The sequence below is a fragment of the Phocoena sinus genome, chromosome 15 (assembly GCF_008692025.1).
Source record: "Phocoena sinus isolate mPhoSin1 chromosome 15, mPhoSin1.pri, whole genome shotgun sequence".
Classification (NCBI taxonomy): Eukaryota; Metazoa; Chordata; class Mammalia; order Artiodactyla; family Phocoenidae; genus Phocoena; species Phocoena sinus.
The window spans coordinates 15,848,421-15,872,535 of record NC_045777.1 but is presented as its reverse complement, the minus strand read 5'-3'; the positions used below and the strand labels follow the sequence as shown (position 1 = coordinate 15,872,535).

Here is a 24,115-nt window from a genome sequence, read left to right as displayed (position 1 = left end):
GGGGCTCTGTGGGAATCATCAACACAGACTATTAAGGCAAAGGGTGAGAACCCCCCAGGGGGCAGATAGAGAAGAGGATGCATGCCTGGTCCCGGTGGGGGGGGTGGTGAGGGAGGGGTCACCAGGGCCCCTGACAGAGGAGGCGCCTCGAGCAGGAGGTTAGGAAGTGGCCTGACAGGCTGGAGGAGGTGCAGCGGGGGTGGGGCCTGCAGGCCCTGGAGGAGAGTGCTCTGAGAAGATCTGAGAAGAAGGGCGTCCATGGGGACCCTGCCCTTTCATCCCACCTGGCGGCCTCCCAAAGCAGGACTCCACACCGCCTGCCCCCAGGGCTGCGTGTCTCTGGCCCCGTGGGTGCAGAGTCCAAGGCCCTGCCCAACTGCCTCCAAAGGAAGCCTCACTGGGGGGCCCCTCTCTCAGGCATCAGGTCCTGCCCTGGCAGGAGACAGGTTCCTCTCTGGCGACTTTGCTCTGGGGGTGTCCCTACGGGACTAGATAGAGCTTGGGCCGGTCCCCAGCAGGCCACACGTAGCCGGGACCAGCTGTCCTGCCCTTTCCCAGCTTCTGGGATGTGCTCAGTCCGGGGCCCTGACTTCTTTACCCGCCTCAGTGCCTCTGTGGGTCTGGCTGCCCAACACAGAGAAAAGCCTCTTCCCTCTGAGTTTGAGGAGCCCCTGGTATTTCCATCAGGTTTCCACGGCCCTTCCTTCCCTCAGAGAAGCCTTAGAAAGCATATTGCCCACCCCTCGGGAGGCCTGTCCCAGGGCACCAAGTTCCACTCTGTGCTCTGTGTCCATTGCAAAATGGTCTGCTTTCTGATTTGTATGGTGTCTGCAAATATTTAATTTTTTAAAAAGGAAAAAAAAAAACCAAACAGGAAATGACCTTTCTGGTATATTTGGAAAACAATTTGGTGCTGTCATGGAATCTGCCTGAGCGATGAGGACTAAGCTGTAGGCTTGGAACAGACCATGTAGCTCTTGGCAGAGGTTGGGACCTCTTCAGTTTACAGAGCTGGGGGGAGAATAAAAACAGAAGGGAGAAGATCGAGTCCCGTGGGGAAACCCGACAGCGCCCAGGGCAAGCACCTGCAAGAGCGCAGCCTCTGATCCTGGGCCACTGAGGGTCTGGGAAGCTGAACATAAGGGCTCTTCTTTTTCCTCCCAGGCATTCAGGGTCAAATACCTCACCCTGGGAAGGCCCCCAAACCTCCCGAAGATGAGGAAGAGTAACAGGACATCACTCTTGAGCATCGCATAGGGCTCAAACTGAGATAGGAGGTGTTAGGTCACTTAGACCCACATTGGCTGTTGACTCTGCCTGGATCACCCTCTATCCAGCTTTTCTGTAGATCTCAGCCCTAGGTCACATCCTTAAGGAGGCCTTCCCTGACCATACAGCCTTAACTGAACCGTGCACACAGAGAGAAACCTGTTCTCTTCTTCCACGGCACTCACCACAATCCATGATGATAGATTCCTTTACCCGTTCAACTGCCTCTCTCTCTCTCTCTCTCTCTCTCTCTCTCTCTCGCTCTCTCTCTCTCTCTCTCTCTCTTTTTAATTGAAGTATAGTTGAATTACAGTATTGCAGGTATATAGCAAAATGATTCAGTCATACCTATATATGTGTGTGTGTTCTTTTTCAGATTCTTTTCCATTATAGTATTTTACAGGATACTGAATATAGTTCCCTGTGCTATACAGTAGGTCCTAGTTGGTTATCTATTTTATGTATAGTAGTGTGTACCTATTAATCCCAAATGTATTCCTCCGCCCCTTTTCCCTTTGGAAACCATAAGTTTGTTTTCTGTGCCTGTGCGTCTATTTCTGTTTCGTAAATAAGTTCATTTGTATCATTATTTTAGATTCCACATATAAGTGATATCATATGGTATTTTTCTCTGTCAGACTTACTTCTCTTAGTATGATAATCTCTGGGTTCATCCATGTTGCTGCCAATGGCATTATTTCATTCTTTTTTATGGCTGAGTAGTATTCCGTTGTATACATGTACCACATCTTCTTTATCCATTCATCTGTCAGTGGACACTTAGGTTGTTTCCATGTCTTGGCTATTGTGAATAGTGCTGCTATGAACATAAGGGTACATATATCTTTTTGAATTATAGTTTTATCTGGATATATGCCCAGGAGTGGGATTGCTGGATCATATGGTAGTTCTGTTTTTAGTTTTCAGAGGAACCTCCATACTGTTTTCCACAGTGGCTGCACCAACTTACATTCCTAGCAACAGTGTAGGAGGGTTCCCTTTTCTCCACACCCTCTCCAGCATTTATTATTTGTGGGGTTTTTGATGATGGCCATGCTGACTGGTGTGAGGTGATACCTCATTGTAGTTTTGATTTCCAGTGCCTTTTTCTGTTATCACATTGTAAATGTCTTTTTAGTCTCCAGTGTGTACCCCATACCTGGCATAGTGCCTGGCATATAAAAAGTGCTCAGTAAACAGTGAGCGAATGAATGAATGAATGAAATGTCTGGACTGGAAGAGATTTAGAGATCATATTTCAACCTTATTATTCAGATGGGGAAAAGGAGATTGAGCCAGACCTCTTGGCCACTGTTATAATGCAGGGCTGCACAGCCTGTGCTCTCCCCTGGAATCTAGACCATCTTCTATTATTTAGTCATTCATTAAATACTCATTGGGCTTCAACCCTGTGCTAGGCCTTTCGGATAGCAGTACACATGTCAGCCAGGGCGCCACTTTTGTGGAACTTATGTTCACTCAGCACCGTAAAGCACAGAAGAAAGAAGTGTAAGTTTTGGCCTTCTATGCACCACTAAACAGAGTAAGAACAAAGAAGCTGAAAGAAAGTGTCAGTAGGACAGTTTTACTCGTAAGTCACCCGGTGAGAATGGACCATAGTAATGACTTATTAATCGCACGCCTCTTCCTTTCCACACATCTTGTCAGACTCTTTCCGAGCACATTGTCCCATTGCCTTCACAAGGGCCCCCTGAGCAGGAGGTGTTATTGTGACCCCCCACGTTGCCGAGGAGGAAACTGGGATCCAGAAAAATGAAGGCAGTTGTCCAAGGTCTCCAAGCTAGTAAACAGGGACGCCGGGCTGCACGCCAGCACTAGATGCCTCCTTCCAACCGCACACCCCCTGAGAGATTTGTCCTGTTGCTGGGGGCTCCCGGGGGTGCAGTAAGGTGTGGGAGGAAGAGCTCTGGACCAGGAGGTCGGACTCCTGGATCAAGAACTTTGGGCAAGTCCCTCTCCCTTTCTGAACCTCACTTTCCCGAGCTATCAATGAGAGGCTTGTCTCCATGAGCTCGGGGAGCCCTTTCAGTTTGATGATTCCACAAATGGTTTTGAGATAAGTGGAAAAAATTAATTAAGGTCGATCTCTAACTCATGCCTCATAGCAGACAAATTTCAGATCAAAGTTTTACATATGAAAAATAAAGCCATGAAAGTACAACAAATAAGCAAGAGAGGATTCTTTACTAATCTCAGAATGGGGAAGACATTTCCAAGTATGATCCAGAAGCAGGAAACCGAAAAGTAAAATACGGATCAGTTTGACTACAAGAACAGAAAAAGTGTGCATGCGGAGAAACGTCAGCGATAAAGTCAGAGAATAAATAACAAGTAAAAAATACTTGTAACGCCTCTTAAGGCAAAAGACTAATTGTCTTAATATTGATACATAAATAACTCCTACAAATCAATAAGAAGAAGGGCTACGATCTAAGAGAAAAATGGGCAAAAGGATTTGAATAAACAACGCGCAGAAAAGGAAATACACGTGGAAAGATGCTCAGTTGCACACACAGGAGCAGTACAAGCTGAAACAGCGGGGGACTGTTCTCACCGTTCAGACCGGGGGGAAAGACTGTTGATGAGAATGTGGTGCCGCAGGGTGCTCCTCACATGTGTCCAATGGGAATTAACCGCTGTGGGGGAAATTTGGCTCTATTCAACTTTTTAAATTTACATACCCTTTAATGTGGCAATTCTTTTATGGAAACAACCCCAAAGTTTATCACTCAAGAAATCAGTGAGACAGCAGACACCACGCAACCAATTAAAAAAATAAAGTTATCTTGTAGTATAAGGACTTTGGGTTTGTTTCTAGAGTTTTTATATAATCAGTGCTGCAGTGGCTTCAGGATGATCTGGAATTGTTTCCAGGAAGTATTTTTGAGTGAAAAAAGCGAGACGGAAAACAACTTTTGTTTTAAATAAAAGAAGAAGGAAGGAAGGGAGGGCAGGAGGGAATATGTTCGTTGCCTGGATTATCTTGGGAGGACACAAGAAGGTGCTTGCCTGGTGGGGGGAAGGTGTCTGAGTCCAAGGAGGCCACTGAGCTCTTACTCTTTTTCCTTTCATATATATATATATTTTTTTTGCCTGCGTTGGATCTTCGTTGCTGTGAGTGGGCTTTCTCTAGTTGTGGCGAGCGGGGGCTACTCTTCGTTGTGGTGCTCAGGGTTCTCATTGTGGTGGCTTCTCTTGTTGCGGAGCACAGGCTCTATGCGCACGGGCTTAGTAGTTGTGGCACGCGGGCTCAGTCATTGTGGCTCGCGGGCTCTAGAGCGCAGGCTCAGTAGTTGTGGCGCACGGGCTTAGTTGCTCCGTGGCGTGTGGGATCTTCCCGGACCAGGGCTCGAACCCATGTCCCCTGCATTGGCAGGCGGATTCTTAACCACTGTGCCACCAGGGAAGTCCCTCCTTTCATACTTCTTGAGTTTCATACCATACACACACATATTCAAAAATGAAATAATTTAAAAATAAAGTGAATTTTTTCACTGAAAAAAAAACCACAGAAAATTTAAAAATTATTCATAATTTAATTAAATAATATTGATATGTGATCATATCATTGAGATTCTTCATTTAACAATCTGTGTGAACAATCTGTGTGAACAGTCTATTTCCCAGTCTCTTAAAAACTTCACAAACATTTTAATACCTGAATGGTATTTCATTTAGATACAAATCAGTTAAATATGTATATATTTCTCTATTGTCCATTTAGGACCTGCGACATGCCCACTTAGGAGCTCATTTTGGTGTCTTTAGTTTTTGACTATTACAAGTAATACTGTGATGAACATCTTTGAACATTTATCCTCATGCACAACATGGATTACGTTCTTAGAAGAAAGTATTAAAAGCTCAAGGATATGAAAAAAGGTGAGATTTCTTGATGTATCATGTTAAGTCACTCCTCAGAGCGGTCCTGGCGTTCGTACTCTCCTTAACAGAGTCTGAGAATTACCGTTTTCTGATGCAGTTTCCAACTCTGAGGATTCTTTCTTGTATTTCCCCACTTGCTGTTGACTTTAAGAGCAGAGAGTAAGGGAAGAATACAAATGTTGAAGAAAAACGAAACCGTGTGCTTGTGCTGTGTGTCAGAGAACTCCCCAGACACACCCCACCCCCAGACCTGTCTTTGGAATTGGTCTTCTCTGGGGGGATAGGGATGGCAGCCGGAGCACACTGGCCACGGTTGGTTTTTTGCAGCATTGGCCTTTGAGCTTGGTACGCTTCCCTCTCGAAGCCAGGAAAGTCAGCTTCCTACCCTGGGCAGCCTGTAAGGTCAGCCAGGTGAGGGCAGGAGCCAAAGCCCCAGGGTGTCAGTTCCAGCAGGAAGCTGGCCTTTTAGATGGAGCCTGTAACTCCATCCATCCCCAGTGTCAGATGCTAGAGATCCTGGACCAGAACATCAGCACAGCCATCTATAGCGGACAGAGGCCTTTCCCACTGGCCAAAGGAGTGAGTCACTTTATGGTTTCCACAGATAGGGAAAGAGGGATGGAGGGAAGGTAGACAGATAGGTAGACAGAGAGATGCAGGTTTAATTTGGCAAGTAATTATTTAGTACCTGTTCTTTGCCAGGCCCTGGTTGAGAATCTGAGGATGGAGCAGCCAGAAGCATATGGTTATTAGCTGCCAGGATTAGGCCTTTCAGTCTGGTCTGGTGAAAATCCAGACAGGAATACCAGTTCTCATGGAGCCAACGGCCTAGTTGGAGGAAAAGGACTGAGGAGAAGGGGCCCGGGGGCTGGCGTGGCCTGCCCAGTGTCTCCTTCCCACCGGCAGGTATGGGTCCGCCTGAGACCTTCCCAAGTCGTGGTTATAAACTCACCTCGCAGACCTCAGAGGCTGCTGTGGCAATTTAGTAAGCGAGGTATGGAAAACATGATGACTTGATAAGTGTTACCTTTACGATTATTGTTAGAACTGTCATCATAATTTTTATTCTGTGTTACTGCTGTTATTGCAACAGGTCACTGCCCTGTTCTCAAGCTTTGAGCAGTTTCCGCAGAGGGAGAGTGTAGAAGTGAAACTTCTGTGACCTACAGAAGAACCACCTCTGGGACTTCAGAGAGTTCAGAGTTCTTTTTGCTGAGAAAGAGCCGGAAACACAACCAGGGCAACTTCTTTCTCTCAAGTCAGCTTAGAAAGATAGGCTGGGTGTGCCCCCTGCTGGAGCTGGGGGGGGCTACCTTGAACCAAATTCTGGCCCCGCCTTTATTCTATTTTACAGACCTGGAAACGGAGGCCCAGAGAGGGGCAGTCTTGCTCAGGGTCTGGTGGCAGAGCTAGGTTCATAGCACAAGGTCACGTCTCTTGTTCTTTTCTGTCTACTACAGGCCGCCTCCCTGTCTCCCCTGTCTGATCTTTGAGTGCCCCTAGTTTATTCTTTAGGTGTCTCTCCTGAGCTAGGTGTTGTGGGGAGATGTGGTCCAGCCCTCCATAGTGGCTAGCCCCACTTTTCACACAATGCGCGTGTGTGCACACGCACGCGCACACACGCACACACACTCGTTACTGAGCCCCACCCTGGCTGCTTTCCAGCTGCTTCCTGCCAATGTCAGTTACTTTCTGAAAGCGTCGCACAATAACTTGGGCTTATAAAAACTACCATTATAAGGGCCTCCCTGGTGGCGCAGTGGTTGAGGGTCTGCCTGCCGATGCAGGGAACATGAGTTCGTGCCCCGGTCCGGGAAGATACCACATGCCACGGAGCGGCTGGGCCCGTGAGCCGTGGCCACTGAGCCTGCGCGTCCAGAGCCTGTGCTCCGCAACGGGAGAGGCCACAGCAGTGAGAGGCCCGCGTACCGCAAAAAAAAACCCAAAAAACTACCATTATAAAAATTTAGTCTTAGAAGTGAAAGTTTCCCTTAGACACAAAGTACCACACTTGGCAAGGTTTTTTTTCTCGTATCTGCTGTCTTTCCCCATAGTAACTGGGTCTCTTTCTTTCTTTCAATTGAAGTATAGACTTACAATGTTGTATTAATTTCTGCTGTACAGCAAAGTGATTCAGTTATACATACATTCTTTTTTCATATTCTTTCCCATTATGGTTTATCATAGGATAACGAATATAGTTCCCTGTGCTATACAGTAGGACCTTGTTGTCTATCCATTCTGTATATAATAGCTTACATGTGCTAACCGCAGCCTCCCACTCCATCCCTCCCCCTTGCCAACCACCAGTCTGTTCTCTATGCTTCTGTTTCATAGATAGGTTCATTTGTGTCATATTTTAGATTCTGCATATAAGTGATATCATATAGTATTTGTCCTTCTGACTTATTTCACTTAGTATGATAATCTCTAGTTGCATCCATGTTGCTGCAAATGGCATTATTTCATTCTTTATGGATGAGGAGTATTCCATTGTATAAATGTATCATCTTCTTTATCCATTCATCTGTCAATGGACATTTAGGTTGTTTCCATGTCTTGGCTATTGTGAATAGTGTTGCTATGAACATAAGGGTGCATGCATCTTTTTGAATTATAGTTTTGTCTGGATATATGCACAGGAGAGGGATTGCTGTATCATATGGATCATATTAATTTTCTGAGGAACCTCCATACTGTTCTCCATAGTGGCTGCACCAACTTACTTTCCCACCAACAGTGTAGGAGGGTTCCCTTTCTCCACACCCTCTCCAGCATTTGTTATTTGTTGACTTTTTAATGATAGCCATGCTGACTGGTGTGAGGTGGTACCTCATTGTAGTTTTGATTTCCATTTCTCTAATAATTAGCAACGTTGAGCATCTTCTCACGTGCCTATTGGCCATCTGTATGTCTTCTTTGTAGAAATGTCTATTTAGGTTTTCTGCCCATTTTTTGATTGGGTTGTTTTTTTGTTGTTGAGTTGTATGAGTTGAAACTGGGTTTTCTTTAAGGTGTTGTTTTGCAACCTGCATTTTGCAATTAACAGTTTATCTCAGACACTTTGCCATCAGTACAGGTCCATCTGGTGCAGGGTATTTTTTTGTGAATATTTTATAATTCGTTTAATGCCTAGCCTTTTGAGGGACATTTGGGAGCTTCCCTATCACTGACCTAGGATGTGCAGTAAACATCCTCATACTATAAAGAGCATTGGCATTTACCTACGGGTGTCTAAAACTGGAATTGGCTGGGCCCATCTCACCTAGAGGACTGTGAGCTCCTGGTCAAGCCAGTGGCTTAGACCCCCCCATCCCTCGCTAACTCAGGGTGTGCCAAGTGGCCAGAGTCCACGGCCTGACTTGTGTGATTTGATTGCCTTCAGGAAATCATAGGTGCTCAAAGAGAGATACTCGTATTCCCCTAGCAGATTAGCCTTTTAAAAATATATATATATATAATAGCAATACCCATTGTTGACAAGGGTGCAGATAAACCGGCAATCTTACAGGCTGCTGGTGGGAATATAAATAGGAACAGAACTGAATTTATGTTTTATTTCCTCATCTTTTTCTGTTATTATAAATACCATTATGTCATTCAGGAAAGCAACTTGGAAATGTATCAAAATAATGTGTCTTAAATATTATTTCACCCTTCCCTTTAGCTTAGCAATTCTACTTCTAGGAATACACTCTAAGGAAATAATTAGACATAGGCACAAATATTTACATAAAGACCTAGTGCTGTCCATAGTGATGGAAAATGGGAAAGTGCCTCCATGTTCATTTCTAGGGGACTCATCAAATATATCATGGTGCATATACAAAAATCATCTAGAGGGAACCTTCATGACATGTTTTAGGGAGTTTCAAACAGTAAGCTATAAAATACAGTGTACCATAGTATGATCTTACAAATCCTTTTTTACATGTATATGGCTCTTCTTTATATATGTGGTTCTCTTCTTTTCTCTCTCAGCTGTAAAATCAACCAGCAGGGCTATTAACCACCATCTCTGTAGCAGTAACTCCTAATTTCCTGTCTTTCCTCCCAATCCATCCCCCATCTCATGAACCATCCTCCATCCACCTACTTATTCATGTCAGAAAGCTCACTTCCCCGTCAGCCAAACACCAAGTCCTGGTGATTCACCCTCCAGATTACATCTAGAATGTGTCTGTCCGTCACCACCTCCTTCCTTCACCCACCATCTTTGTTTTTTTTCTTAACTTTTTATTTTATATTGGAGTATAGTTGATTAACAATGTTGTGTTAGTTTTAGGTGTACAACAAAGTGATTCAGTTATACATATACATGTATCTGTTTTTTTCAGATTCTTTTCCCAGTTAGGTTGTTAGAGAATATTGAGCAGAGTTCCCTGTGCTGTACAATAGGTCCTTGTTGGTTATCCATTTTCAGCACAATTGTTTTTTTTTTTTTTAAGTAAGGTTTTATTTATTTATTATTTTTTTGGCTGCGTTGGGTCTTTGTTGCTCCGCGCGGGCTTTCTCTAGTTGCAGCAAGCCAGGGCTACTCTTTGTTGCGGTGTGCGGCCTTCTTATTGCGGTGGCTTCTCTTGTTGCGGAGCATGGGCTCTAGGTGCACAGGCTTCAGTAGTTGTGGCACGCAGGCTCAGTAGTTGTGGCTTGCGGGCTCTAGAACACAGGCTCAGTAGTTGTGGCACACGGGCTTAGTTGCTCCATGGCATGTGGGATCTTCCTGGACCAGGGCTCAAACCCATGTCCCCTACATTGGCAGGCAGATTCTTAACCACTGTGCCACCAGGGAAGTCCTATCCATTTTAAATATAGCAGTGTGTACACGTCAATCTCAAACACCCTAACTATTCCTCTTCCCCACCCTTCCCCCCTGGTAACCATAAGCTCGTTCTCTAAATCTGTGAGTCTGTTTCTGTTTTATAAATAAGTTCATTTGTATCTTTTTTGATTTGCATATAAGTGATATCATATGATATTTCTCTTTCTCTGTCTGACTTCCTTCACTCAGTATGACAATCTCTAGGTCCATCCATGTTGTTGCAAATGGCATTATTTCATTCTTTTTAAAGGCTGAGTAATATTCCATTGTATATATGTACCATATCTTCTTTATCCATTCTTCTGTCAATGGGCATTTAGGTTGCTTCCATGTCTTGGCTATTGTCAACAGTGCTGCAGTGAATACTGGGGTGCATGTATCCTTTCAGACCATGTCTTTCTCCGGGCACATGCCCAGGAGTGGGATTGCAGGATCATATGGTAGATCAATTTTTAGTTTGTTAAGGAACCTCCATACTGTTTTCCATAGTGGCTGCACTAATTTACATTCCCACCAACAGTGTAGGAGGGTTCACTTCTCTCCACACCCTCTCCAGCATTTGTTGTTTGTGGATTTTTTGATGATAGCCGTTCTGACTGGTGTGAGGTGATATCTCATTATAGTTTTGATTTGCATTTCTCTAATAATTAGCGATGTTGAACATCTTTTCATGTGCCTCTTCATCTGTATGTCTTCTTTGGAGAAGTGTCTACTTAGATCTTCTGCCCATTTTTTGATGGGGTTGTTTGTTTTGATGATATTAGGCCGCATGAGCTGTTTGTAAATCTTGGAAACTAATCCCTTGTCGGTGACATCATTTGCAGATATTTTCTCCCATTCTGTGGGTTGTCTTTTCATTTTGTTTATGGTTTCCTTTGCTGTGCAAAAGCTTTTGAATTTAATTAGATCCCATTTATTTTTGTTTTTATTTCCATTACTCTGGGAGATGGATCAAAAAAGATATTGCTGCAATTTATGCCAGAGAGTGTTCTGCCTATGTTTTCCTCTAAGAGTTTTACAGCATCTGGTCTCAAATTTAGGTCTTTAATCCATTTTGAGTTTATGTCTGTGTACAGTGTTATAGAGTATTCTAATTTCATGTGTTTACATGTAGCTGTCCAGTTTTCCCAGCACCATTTATTGAAGAGATTGTCTTTCCTCCATTGTATAGTCTTGCCTCCTTTGTTGTAGATTAATTGACCACAGGTGCGTGGGTTTATTTCTGGGCTTTCTATCCTGTTCCATTGATCTATATTTCTATTTCTGTGCCAGTACCATACTGTTTTGATGCCTATAGCTTTGTAGTATAGTCCGAAGTCAGGGAGCCTGGTTTTTCTTTCTCACGATTGCCTTGGCTATTTGGGGTCTTTTGTGTCTCCATACAAATTTTAAGATTTTTTGTTCTAGTTCTGTGAAAAATGCCATTGGTGATTTGATAGGGATTTCATTGAATCTGTAGATTGCCTTGGGTAGTATAGTCATTTTGATAGTGTTGATTCTTCCAATCCAAGAACACGGTATATCTTTCCATCTGTTTGTGTTGTCTTTGATTTCTTTCATCAGCATCTTATAGTTTTCGGAGTACAGGTCTTTTGTCTCCATAGGTAGGTTTATTCCTAGGTATTTTATTCTTTTTGATGCAGTGGTAAATGGGATTATTTCTTGAATTTCTCTTCCTGATCTTTCATTGTTAGTGCATAGAAATGCAACAGATTTCTGTGTGTTAATTTGGTAACCTGCAACTGTACCAAATTCATTGATGAGCTCTAGTAGTTTTCTGGTAGTGTCTTTAGGATTTTCTATGTATAGTATCATGTCATCTGCAAACAGTGACAGTTTTACCTCCTCTTTTCCAATTTGGATTCCTTTTATTTCTTTTTCTTCTCTGATTGCTGTAGCTTGGACTTCCAAAACTGTGTTGAATAAAAGTGGCAAGAGTGGACATCCTTTCTTGTTCCTGGTCTTAGAGGAAATGCTTTTAGCTTTTCACTGTTGAGTATGATGTTAGCTGTAGGTTTGTCATATATGGCTTTATTATGTTGAGGTATGTTCCCTCTAAGCCCACTTTCTGGAGAGTTTTTTTTTTATCATAAATGGGTGTTGAATTTCGTTAAAAGCTTTTTCTGCATCTATTGAGATGATCATAGGATTTTTATTCTTCAGTTTGTTGATGTGGTGTTATCACATTGATTGGTTTGCTGATATTGAAAAATCCTTGCATCCCTGGGATAAATCCCACTTGATCATGGTGTATGATCCTTTTAATGTATTGTTGGATTCAGATTGCTAGTATTTTGTTGAGGTGGTTTGTTCGTTTGTTCGTTTGTTTTTATTTTGCTGCACTGGGTCTTCGTGCTGCGTGCGAGCTTTCTCTAGTTGCAGCAAGCAGTGGCTTCTCTTTGTTGCGGAGCACAGGCTCTAGGCTGGTGGGCTTCAGTATTTGTGGCTCGTGGGCTCCAGAGTGCAGGCTCAGTAGTTGTGGCACATGGGCTTAGTTGCTCCACAGCATGTGGGATCTCCCCGGACCAGGGCTCGAACCCATGTCCCCTGTGTTGGCAGGCAGATTCTTAACCACTGCGCCACCAGGGAAGTCTCTGTTGAGCATTTTTATGTCTGTGTTCATTAATGGTATTTCCCTGTAATTTTCTCTTTTTTTGTGGTATCTTTGTCTGGTTTTGGTATCAGGGTGATAGCGGCCTCACAGAATGAGTTTGGGAGTTTTCCTTCCTCTGCAGTTTTGTGGAACAGTTTCAGAAGGACAGGTGTTAGCTCTTCTCTAAATGTTTGAATGAATTCATCTGTGAAGCCATTGGGTCCTGGACTTTTGTTTGTTGGGAGTTCTTTAATCACAGTTTCAATTTCAGTACTTGTGATGGGTCTGTTCATATTTTCTATTTCTTCCTGGTTCAGTTTTGGGAGATTGTATCTTTCTAAGAATTTGTACATTTCTTCCAGGTTGTCTGTTTTATTGGCATACAGTTGCTTGTAGTAGTCCTTTTCTTTCTTTTTTAGACTGTACTGGGTCTTAGTTGCAGCATGCGGGATCTTTGTTGTGGCATGTTTAGTTGTGGCATGTGGGCTTCTCTGTTGCAACATGCATGTGGGATCTAGTTCCCTCACCAGGAATCGAACCCGGGCCCCCTACACTGGGGACACGGAGTCTTACTGGACCACCAGGGAAGTCCCTGTTAGTAATCTTTTAAGATCCTTTGTATTTCTGTGGTGTCGGTTGTAACTTCTCTTTTATTTCTAATTTTATTGATTTGAGTCCTCTCCCTTTTCTTCTTGATGAGTCTGGCTAAAGGTTTATCGATTTTGTTTATCTTTTCAAAGGACCAGCTTTTAGTTTCATATTGTTTTCTTCGTCTCAGTTTCATTTATTTCTGCTCTGATCTTTATGATTTCTTTCCTTCTACTAACTGTAGGTTTTATTTGTTCTTCTTTTTCTAGTTGCTTTAGGTGTAAGGTTAGGTTGTTTATTTGAGATTTTTCTTGTTTCTTGAGGTAGGATTGTATTGCTATAAACTTCCCTCTTAGAACTGCTTTTGCTGTATCCCATAGGTTTTGGATCATTGTGCTTTCATTTTCATTTTTCTCTAAGTATTTTTTGATTTCCTGTTTGATTTCTTCAGTGATCCATTGGTCGTTCAGTAGCATATTGTGTAGCCTCCACATGTTTGTGTTTTTTACAGTTTTTTTCTTGTAGTTTATTTCTAATCTCATAGCATTGTGGTCGGAAAAGATGCTTGATATGATTTCACTTTTCTTAAATTTACCGAGGCTCACTTTGTGGCCCAGCATGTGGTCAGTCCTGGAGAATGTTCCATGTGCACTTGAGAAGAATGTATATTCTGCTGCTTTTGGATGGAATGCTCTATAAATATCAATTAAGTCCATCTGGTCTAATGTGTCATTTAAGGCCTGTGTTTCTTTATTGATTTTCTGTCTGGATGATCTGTCCACTGATGAAAGTGGGATGTTCCAATCCCCCACTATCGTGTTACTGTTGATTTCTCCCTTTATGATTGTTAGTATTTGCCTTATATATTGAGGTGCTCCTATGTTGGGTGCATATATATTTACAGTTCTTATGTATTCTTCTTGGACTGACCCCTTGATCATTATGTAGTGTCCTTCCTTCTTTGTCTCTTATAACAGCCTTTATTTTAAAGTCTGTTTTGTCTCATATGAGTACTGCTACTCCCCCTTTCTTTTGATTTCTCTTTGCATGCAATACCTTCTTCCATCCCTGCTTCACCCACCATCTTCTCACACCTGAATTTTTGCAGGAGCCCCCTAGCTGGCCCCCACTCAGGTCTGCTCACCTTAGGTGCCAGAGTCATCTTTGAAAATACTAATCTGAACATTCATGAGCCTCAACCCCTCAGGGACCAAATTGAAGATGTGATTGGGCCCCTGCCCAACTCAGCAGCATCCTCTCGGCCCCTCTCCCACAGTTCCCCAGCCCACGGCACTTAACGTTTCTTCCATCCCACTGTGCCTTTGCTCCACAGAGCCTTCATACGTGCTCTTCCCCTCACTCCTTGTCTAGACTCCTTGTCTATCTATTCCTACTAGGTTCTCGACTAAAATGTCACTTCCTGACCCCCAAGCCTTGGTCAGGCCCTGGTAGTCACTCTGGTACCCTGCCTTCTCCCTGGAAGTCTGGGGCACTGTGGTAATTACTTAGGTATTAGGTAATTACGCTAAATGACCCAGTAGACTGTCAGCTCCCTGAGGGCAAGGACCACGGCTGACTTGTTCGTTGCTGCATCTGCGGCCCCTAGCCAGTGCCTGGTACGTGGTGTTGATAAATGTATAGATAGTTATCATGAACTTTACTTAGAGAAAACACAAAAGATGTTCTTTAAAACGGTGGTGGCCTTTGGGGTATAAAATTATGCATGACTTATTTTGTTCTTTCTACTTTTCTGTGCTTTCTGTTTTGTTGTCAGCGAGCAAGGCAATAACTGTCGGTTTGTCAAAAGACATCAGTGCTGGGCCCCAAGCTGAGTCCCCTGTGCAGGATGCACCAGGGTTCACCTCTGCGCTCCTGCCCTTGTCCCCACAGGCCTGAAGAGCGATGCGACAGGCATGATGGAGGTCGAGTCCTCCTACTCGGACTTCATCTCCTGTGACCGGACGGGCCGCCGGAACGCAGTCCCTGACATCCAGGGAGACTCCGAGGCCGTAAGCGTACGGAAGCTGGCTGGCGACATGGGCGAGCTAGCCCTTGAGGGCGCAGGTCAGAACCCATGGGTACTCTCGGGTTCAAGCACTCCTGGCGGGAGACCCTCTTCTGGGCTCTGGGACTGGCCTCTTAAGTCCTAGCCTGCCCCCTCTTTCTCAGAGAAGAAACTGCATTTAAATCAGGCCCCAGGCCCACGGTCACTGGCTGAGGGCAGCCACTCCCTAGGCTAGAGAGTGCCAGTGTCTCAGGCCGTGAGGACCCTCTGGCCAGGCATCCCGGTGCTTTCCTTTCCCCTCAGCCTCCCCGTCCACCCACAGGCCCTGTCAGTTCTCCTCCAAGGTCCCTCCCCAGTCCCTCCGCTTCTCCCTTGCCCCACAGCCACCACCTGGCTCAGGCCACTCCCAGCACCCCAGCGGTCTCTGCCCGGGCCTCCCTGATCCATCCCCGCCCCAACCCTCCTGCTGGACAGCTGCCAGCAGGGTTCATTTAAATCCCCTGTCCCATCGTGCTTCTGCCCCTGCGTCCACCCCACTTCATCTCACGGTTTCCTCTGCTAGAACATCCCTCACCAGTCCTGGCTCCCCCAGGAACCCCACTCTCCCTCCCCGTGCCGTCCCGTCAGCGGTCCGTCAGCCCTCCCTTGTCCTGCGGCCTGAACTCCTCACCAGGCGTGGGAGCCTCCCCGGATCTCACCCTTGCTCCCCTCCAGCCTCTGCTCCCATCTTTCTCCCCTGCGCCTCTGGTCCAGCCTGAGGAAGGGACTTCATTTCCTGAAAGTCCCTGATGGGCCTTGCCGTACTCTCCCTCTGTCTGGTCCTGCCTGCCCTCCCCTTGCCAGGCTGGCTTTTCCTCTTTCTTAGAGGCCCAGACCACTCTGCTGAGAAGCCGTCATCCCCCTCTCTGGCAGGGGAGGCGCCTCTTCTCTTGGCCGCCTCCCCAGCCCCCTGAGCGCAGGGCCTCTCCTCTGGGATCCGCATCCTGGGCCCTCGGTGCCTGGTGGCGTTTGGCACCCGGCAGAGGTGCCTAGTCAATGGCTGTTCACTGACCAGCACGCCCAGCTGCCACGCCAGGCCTGCTGCCAGGCCATCTGCGTCTGCTCTTGTGAACGGTTTTCTATCTCCTTCAACTCAGTGTAGCCACTCATCCACCTGCCCAGGCCCTCTAATGCCTGCTCCCACCCCCATCTGATTCGAGATCCCTGAGGTACCTGGTGTCCTGGCAGCTGTCTGCCAGGGTGATGGACAGTTAAAAGGGGACCTGAGGAAGGAGTAGTGCTCACCGCAAGGCAGTGAGGTGCTCCTGGCGCAGTGCAGGCCAGAGTGACTGGCCGAGGAGCCTTCCAGTAGGCCCTGCAATGAGCAGCTTCCACTGGCACGTCTGCGAGCCGTGCTCAGTCCAGCGGACTCACCGAGGGAGTGGGAGTACGGGGAATACAGGTTCTGATTCTGCAGGCCCTGGAACTTCTGTTTGCCTAAAGCTCCCGGGAAACTGAGGCGGAGCCCAGGCAGGGGAGGAGGGGGCCACAGCCTTGGCCTGTCCTGAGGCCTGGCAGCCAGGCCTCCCCAAGTCCTGTGTGTTAACGCTCCCCAAGCCCTTTGTGTGCGAACCTTTGTCTTCTCTGATGTTTCCTTACGCGGGGAGCACAAACGTTTCCTTACTTGGCCGAATAATGAAACATAAACAACCAGCAGGGCATGAAGGAATACTGCTTGGCAGCACGGGACCGGGAAACTTTCTGAATCATGCTCTGAAACTGCCCCGAGGGAGTCCCAGGGGTGCTGGTTGGAGAGGAAAATGCTTGGGGACCTCTCTGTGGGCCAGAAGAGAGCTGGGACCTGCACAGAAGAAGCCTTGCCCCTGGCTGAGCTGTCCCACGTGCCAGGTGACCACAGAGGGGCAGGGATGTCATCATCCTCACTTCATAGATCAGGAAGCAGAGGCTTGGAGAGATTAAATAAGTTGCCTGAGGTCCCACAGCAAGGAAACGGCAGAGCGGCAGTTACTGCGGAATTTAACGAAAATATTCTTGCTCGCCAGGACGGGAGGCTTCGGACCAAATAGGGCATCACAGACTGGGGAATCTGCCTGAAGTGCAGTCTCATTAGTCAGGCTTCCAGTGGGCCAGGACCCTCTGGGACCCGGCCTTTGCTACAGGCCCTGCCCCATGATAGGAGGTGACCTGAGGCACAGGTGTCCAAGTTCTCCCTGCACCCCTCACTACCACTAACCCCACCTCTGAAGCCAGCTACCGGGGCAGAATGAGGCGGTGTCAGTGATGGGTCTTTACGAGCCCTAGAGAGCGCTCCTTCAGGCGGCAGCCTTCCGGTTAGCGGAAGGGACACTGCTCCCTCCACTGTTTGGCCCTCAGGCAACTCGGTTCACCTCTGTGAGCCTTGTTTTGCTCATCCGAGTCGTATCAGGACCCTCATCACGCCTCCAGGCTGCTGTATGACTGCATGGAGAGTACTTGCCAGTCTGCAGCCTCAGGATCTGGGCGCAGGGTAGTGTCTCCCTAGTCACGTGAAAGGCTTAGCCTAAGGGTGCAAAGACAGAGGCCAGAGAGGGAGATGGGGTGGTCTGGTGGGGACACAGCACAGTGAAACAGCGACGGGCTCCACCCCAGCCCCTGCTGCAGGCCACCCCTGGTGCTCCCCTGGGCTGGCATCTCCTGATGCCCTTCTCTGTCTTACAAGAACTACCGTTTGCTGAGCACATGCTGGGACTCTAGACACCCCACACAAATATCCTGACCCTCCCCAGCTACAAGCATCCAGCCATAATCCTGGCCTTTTCTTCACTTTAATTATACTAGTAACGGCACATGCACATTTCCTTTGTAGAAATTAAAATGTTACAGACTAGGCTAAAGTTCCCTTTAGCTACTACCCCCCAATCCTGTCCTGCTCCCCAGGGCTTATCCACTGTTACTGCTGTGGCTGGGCCCCTCTGGACCTCTTTCTATGCATTACGTTTGTGTATGTGCTCCTTTCTCTCTCCTCTGCAGAAGGACAGGCGGAGGTGGGCACCCCAGACAAGGAAGGTAGCAACCAGCCCAAGAGCAGCGATGGGACCACGTCATCTTGAACATGACCTTGCCCGAGGAGGCTGGAAGAGTGACGCGCCGTGGACGGAAAGCCCTGGCACTGGCCCAGCAGCCTTTCCTCTGAGCAATGTGTTCCAGGCAAGCCAGGCCAGGCTGAAAGGCAGCCCCAGAGGCTCCCGTGGCCCCTACCCTGGGAAGGCCCTCTGCCCACACCCTCAGGCTCCACGCTCCCACCACCTCCTCACTTGCCCGGGTACACTTTCAAGACACTGTAACCACAGGATGTTATGTGTTCAGCAGGTGCTGGGACTCGGGGGCTGGGTCCTGCCACCTGGGTGAACAGCTGGGGCAGGGACCGCATTCTAGCTCTGCCCCCTCTTCTCCAACCCAGCCAGCCTTCTGTGTCAGGACCTTCTTATCCCTTTTTTAAGAAGCACTTTTAAACTTTTTAGAAACTTTAAACCTTTTCTCAGCAGAGAGGGAGGGAGCTGACAATTTACCTTTTATTTTGGAAGCCATTGTAAGTTAAACTCTTTGACCATCTATGCAGCTCTGAGGTTCCCTCATGGAGCTTCACAGATCCATTTTTAGCGAAGGGATCTTGTGCTCAAAACTCTCTGATTAACTCTTTGCCCTTTCTACCAAGATAAGTGACACCTAGGACCCAGGAAATAAATGCTGATGATTTGTGTGATAGGTTTAAGATGATTATTTCTCCTTTAAACAGCAAAAGCAGGGGCTGGGCCTTGTTTCCCCAAGGCCATGATTAGCTGGGACCCATCGCTGCCCCAGGCTTCCACGGAATGAAGTACCTGAGAAGATGCCGGGGTACCGCAGAGGCCAGCACCACACCTCAGGCCAGTATCTGAAGGATCATCTTCCATCTCACCCTCTCTCACCCCAGTTCACAGCTTTGGGAACCCAAAAGGAAGGTTTCCCCGCTTAGGACCTTGAGTAGGAGGGGGTTAAGAGTTCAGGGAGCATTTAAGCAGATAAGCCTTCAAGAGAAGCCTGGTTTCTTCTGGACGGAGAGCAGGCTTTGGGCCCCGCTTTGCCCCCCCTTCCCATTCACAGAGCCCACCGGGCTCTCGGGACCCTGCTGCTGGGCAGGCTGCCCGCGTCTGGGGGCCCCAGGGGCCCCTTCCGTTCTCCACAAACCCGACCGCAGCGCCACACACCACATGCCGCACAACCCCAGCTGTTGTTTTCTTTATTAAGCACCAGATTTTCAGCACAGGTTACCAGAGGAGGGAGGGATTCACATTCAACCAGCCACAGGCCCTGATCCTGGCCCGGGCACGCAATCAGAGGAGAGACACGGCCAGGCGGAGGTATATGTGTGTACAGAAACAGGCATGTGGGCTTCACGAGCACCAGTAGCTGACTCTGGAAATCATAGTCTCCCTGGAAGGAGTAAAGGGAGTTGTGAGGACTCCATCCACAGGGTGAGGACTCTGAGAGGCGGCCACGGTGTCCTCAGGGACACTGCCCTGCTTGCCAAGAGACGCAGAAAGGTGAGGCAACTTGTAGTACCCAGGACATTAAAAAAAAAAAAAAAAAAAAAATCACAGAACATCAGAGCCAGAGAGGAACCCCTTTCTACAGATGGGGAGACTGAGGCTTGGAGCAAGGAAAGGCTCTGTCGAGGCCACACAGGAAGGAAGGAAGCAGAACCTAGCTGCACCCTGGGCTCAACTCCCTGCCCTTGGCTTTGGGCAGCCCTGGAGATGCCCCCAAGTTGCCAAGACCTTGGGAGTGGCTTGCGAAAGGCTCCTCCTCAGACCAGCCTCCCAGCATTATGCAGGAAGTGAGCCTGTGCAGTAAGGGAGGACGCATCCCTGGTGCTGCCCGGGAGAGGAAGGGAGGGCATATCTTGCTAGAAGTCCCTGGAAAGACAGGTGGGAGCCAGGGCAGGGCACCAGCCCAGCAGCTCCATCAGAAACATACCTGCAGAGGCCAAAGGTGGCATCCCATAGGCTTTATAGAGCAGATCAAGAAGCTCCCTCTTCTCATCTTCTGGGAGGAAACTGGACTTTGCCGCGTTGATGTTCTGGAAGGGCCAGCACGGCGGACAGTGTGAAACCAGAGAGTAGAGGAGGGAGTCCTTAGCAATCTAGTGACAGTCCATTAAACATGGGCAATTCGTTAAGCTCAGAGTGGTGAGGCCTTGTCCAAGGTCACGTGGCAGCACCTGCCAGAGCAGAGACTGTGAGGTTGTGTGTTCTTAACGTGGCAGGACGTGACACACAGATGTGGCAGGGAGGCTGGAGAAACCTTTGAGAGGCGGGGTGGGATGTGTGGCGCCAGAGAGACTGTCCTGCAGGGCCAGACTTGGGATATCAAAACGACTGAAATCAAGGGCTCATCCTGGGGTCTCTGAGTGGCCTGAAAAGTGTGTGCAAAATGTATAGCTGAGCACACCTTTCTGGGGAGATGGTTCACAGCTTTCAGAGTCTTTCAAGGCACTTGACCGAAGCAGAGGATAAAAAACCCAGTCCTAGGTCAGGATCTCAGCCGAAGATGTCTTCTCCGTGGAAGGCATCAAACTCCAGGTCTGCCTTGGCCTGGCCTGTTGCAGCAGACTCACCCCTCATTCTCCAGGGCTTCCGGGCCCTGGACAGGACCTGCAGGCCTCACACACTCCCAGGGCCCAGAGTCAAGGCACACACCCACTCACCAGTCTCTTAAACTCCTCTTCAGTGAAGCCCATGTCCTGTTTGGTCATCTGGTAATCAGTGTCCAGGGTGGACTTGAAGATGAGTGGGTCATCCGTGTTGAGGGAGTAATTAGCCTGGTCGTTTTTGAACCTGGACAATGCAGGGGGGTGGGGGGGGAGAAGCGCCTCCCATTACTGCTGTGTAAACAGTCTCTGCACGTGGACATCCACACTCCTTTGAACCGCGCGGCACCCTTGGACAGGCCTGGAGGTTCTCCTCGTTGTACGGAGGAAGACACAAATTCAGGGAACTCGGGAGACTTGTCCAAGGCCACATTACTAGCAACTCAAGACTTAAAGCCATCCAGCCAGGCCCGAGCCAGGCAAAGGCAGGAGAGGGGCCGGCTTGGCGAGGCCAGAAAAGCAACAGCCCGCTCTAGCCACCCCCCTCTCTGGCCCTGCCCTCCACAGCCGCACTCTGCGAGAGTTGTCTGCCCCCTTCACCAACCGTCCTCAGCCCCCCTGGGCTGACTCATCAGATAGATACGCCATGGGGACTGTTCTTAGCATAGTCCCTGACCACCATCTTATTAAATCCAATGGACTTTTCCTAGCTCTAACCTCACCCGACTGGTGGAGCAGAATTTTATACTGTTGACCTTTTCCCTAGATTTCTTGGACACCGCGCTTCTGGCTTTCCTCCTGCCTGTGCCTTCAATGTCACTGTCCTGGATTCTCGCCTAGGCCCTCTTTTTTTTTTTTATTCAATCAGAAAATCACAAAAATTATAATCATCCTCATCGGTTCACTCAGTCCCACGGAATTAGTTTATTTTTTCATCTTGATCTTTTGTTGGCACTTTTAAGAATCCATCAGTTTCCATTAGAGTTCTGAAAATGCTCACTCATTCAGTTCAGCAGTAGTCAGTTACCAGAATCCTAGGCCCTCGTGCTCCACCGTCTGCTGAGGCCGTCACTTCTCCTTCAACCACCGTATCTCTAGGTGACTCTTTCTCCAGCCCACAGGCTGTATGCCCACATGCCTCCAAGAGCCTCCACTTGGGTGTCCTGTAGGTACTGCACACTCCACACTCCTAAAGCAGCTCAGGCCCGCCTTGTAATCAGAGTGTGAGCGAGCCCAAGCTCCTCTCCTTCTCGTAAGCTTGGCGGACAGACCATCAGTGCTGGCCTGAATATGGTCACCCCGAGTTCTTAGTGAACTTCTGGGTCAGCTTTGCCCTCCTGAGGCCTCGCCCAGGGCTCAGTCCCAGGGCAACCTGAAGAAGGGCCAGAGCTTCTTAGTTAAGCCTATGGGGCAGCATCGGGGTGGGGTGGGACGGGACAGGCTCTCCTGGGGAAAGCTTCAGGATGTGCTGGGGGAATGCCCAGAGGGGCCAGGAGCAGAGACCACGTGAGCAAGAGAGACTCATCTTCCTAATTCCTAGGAGGTGGAATCTGGAGTGTGGAAGTTTCCCTTGGGGTAGCAGGGCATTCTGCTATAGCTGGATGAGCTACAGGGCCCCCAGCTGTGCTATCCAATAGCTTGGTGGCCTCATAATCAAGTTACACCACATCCAGACTTTGGCTTCCTCACTTGTAAGACGGGGACAGTAGCGCCCGCTTCCCAAGCACTTGAAGAGCTTTCACACCCAGGAGCCCCCGCAGGGACCAGCGCCCAGTCCCTGCATCCCCTTCCCACCCTTGGCTTTCCTAGTACAAAACTGAACGGAGCCCAGGGGACCCGGCCTCACCGAACGACTGCATGCTCCGTGCCTGGCTTCCAGGTGCCGGTGAGGTAGCTGGACCAGGGGCAGACCTGGAAGAGCAGGCGGGTGGCTGGCATGAAGCCCCCAGGGCCACCGCTGACCCCCGTCCCCAGGCCAGCTGGCGCCACCTCCTCCGGCGCCGTTCTCGCCCCGGTCACAGCGGAGTCCCCTCGCAGCCGAGTCCCAGGAGCCGTCAGTCCTGCCTTTCTCCCCCCACCCAGCAGCTCCAAGGCCCGCGGCCCACCCTCCCCGCGCTCTCCACCGCTCCCCTGACCTCCCCCTCCCCAGCCCCTCACCTCGAAGTGCATGTTTTCCTGCCGCAGCCTGTTGTAGAGGGCCGGGTCCTCCAGCGTGTGGTAGCCGTGCCCCAGCCTCTCGGTCTTGAGCACGTCCACGGCCTGTTGACAAGCAGCGTGGAACCCAGCGCGGGCCGCGGGGCGAGCGGGGAGAAGGGCCCCAGCGCCTGCCCAGCCACTCACCTCTCTCACCACCTCGGCCGAGCCCACCTCCCCGGCGTGGACCGTGCGGTGTACGCCGCTCTTCACGGCCTCCTGTAAGGGCGAGGGCTTGGTCAGGGGTGGCCTGGGGCTTGGCCCCGCAGGCCCTGCCTTCACTGCACTCTGGGGCTGAGTCCACCTGGCTGGCTCCCAGACAGGGAGGTCGGGTGGGTTTCGTTTTTGTAATCATTTAAGTGGTAGCCCTCCTTTATTAGACAGTTATTACGAGTCGGACACTGTAGGAAATGGTTTAGATACCTTACGTCATATTCACAACTGCTCTAATACCTATCTTACAGGGAGCGGGGAGGGACTGAAACTCAGGAGAATTAGGTATCACGACCAGGGTCAGACCGCTAGGAAGAGATTCCAGAGCCCCTACTCTGTGGCCCATGCTTCACCCCTTCCACGGGAAGCACAGCATGAGGCTTCGGGACGTCTGCTCCAACACAGTCATCCCAGCAGATGAAACAGGCCCAGCGAAGAGACAGTCTCGCCCAAGGTCACACAGCGAATCATTAGGCCTAAAGGCTCCAACACGGGACCCTCCAGCACCAAGCGGGGTTTTTTCTTTCATACCAGATTCCCAACTTCTAGAGCTCCTAGACCCAGTCACACGCACTTGGGAGCCCAGGAGGCCTCGTGATCCCCCGTCGGTGTGCCTTCCTGCTACTGGTATAGAGACCAGCTCCCCACGGGGCTCCCCCAGAGCCAGCCTCTCCTCTGCCTCCGTCCCCCAGGACCCACCGCGTAGGCCTGCACGTGTTCAGGGAAGAGGGTGCTGCCTTGGATGGTCTCATCTCCGGCCAGGTCGATGGCCACCACGGTCTGCTGCCGGTACTTCTTACACAGCTCCACCACCTCGGGGGACCAGCCTGTGGGCGAGATGCCCGCCGGGCCTCTGGCAGCAGCACGGAGGAGAGAGACCCTCCCAGCCCTCCCACCCAAGGCCAGCACAAGGCAGAG

The 24,115-nt window shown here is 48.9% G+C and overlaps 2 protein-coding genes across 13 annotated transcripts in view; one reads left to right on the top strand and one right to left on the bottom strand.

Moving 5' to 3' along the window:
* Window positions 1-18,927, top strand: part of PKIG (cAMP-dependent protein kinase inhibitor gamma) — a 100,306-nt gene extending 81,379 nt beyond the window's left edge. For 3 of the 6 annotated variants that reach the window (XM_032604434.1, XM_032604437.1, XM_032604436.1), the window contains 3 exons: window positions 5,015-5,172; window positions 15,069-15,242; window positions 18,193-18,927. In XM_032604434.1, the coding sequence (XP_032460325.1) occupies window positions 5,163-5,172; window positions 15,069-15,242; window positions 18,193-18,272 (264 nt within the window). In that variant the 5' untranslated portion in view covers window positions 5,015-5,162 and the 3' untranslated portion in view covers window positions 18,273-18,927. The remainder of the gene's footprint in view (window positions 1-5,014; window positions 5,173-15,068; window positions 15,243-18,192) is intronic. The other 3 variants (XM_032604438.1, XM_032604440.1, XM_032604439.1) reach the window with 1 other exon arrangement.
* A 487-nt stretch (window positions 18,928-19,414) lies between these two features.
* The window catches only part of ADA (adenosine deaminase), a 28,646-nt gene continuing 23,945 nt past the window's right edge, over window positions 19,415-24,115 (bottom strand). Inside the window, exons 6-12 of one of the 7 annotated variants that reach the window (XM_032604433.1) lie at window positions 23,897-24,024; window positions 23,132-23,203; window positions 22,949-23,050; window positions 22,638-22,702; window positions 20,909-21,038; window positions 20,179-20,281; window positions 19,415-19,635 (exon numbers count right to left, since the gene is read on the bottom strand). In XM_032604433.1, the coding sequence (XP_032460324.1) occupies window positions 19,625-19,635; window positions 20,179-20,281; window positions 20,909-21,038; window positions 22,638-22,702; window positions 22,949-23,050; window positions 23,132-23,203; window positions 23,897-24,024 (611 nt within the window). In that variant the 3' untranslated portion in view covers window positions 19,415-19,624. Of the gene's footprint in view, window positions 19,755-19,800; window positions 20,617-20,908; window positions 21,039-22,637; window positions 22,703-22,948; window positions 23,051-23,131; window positions 23,204-23,896; window positions 24,025-24,115 lie in introns of those variants that run through there. The other 6 variants (XM_032604432.1, XM_032604431.1, XR_004345696.1 and 3 more) reach the window with 6 other exon arrangements.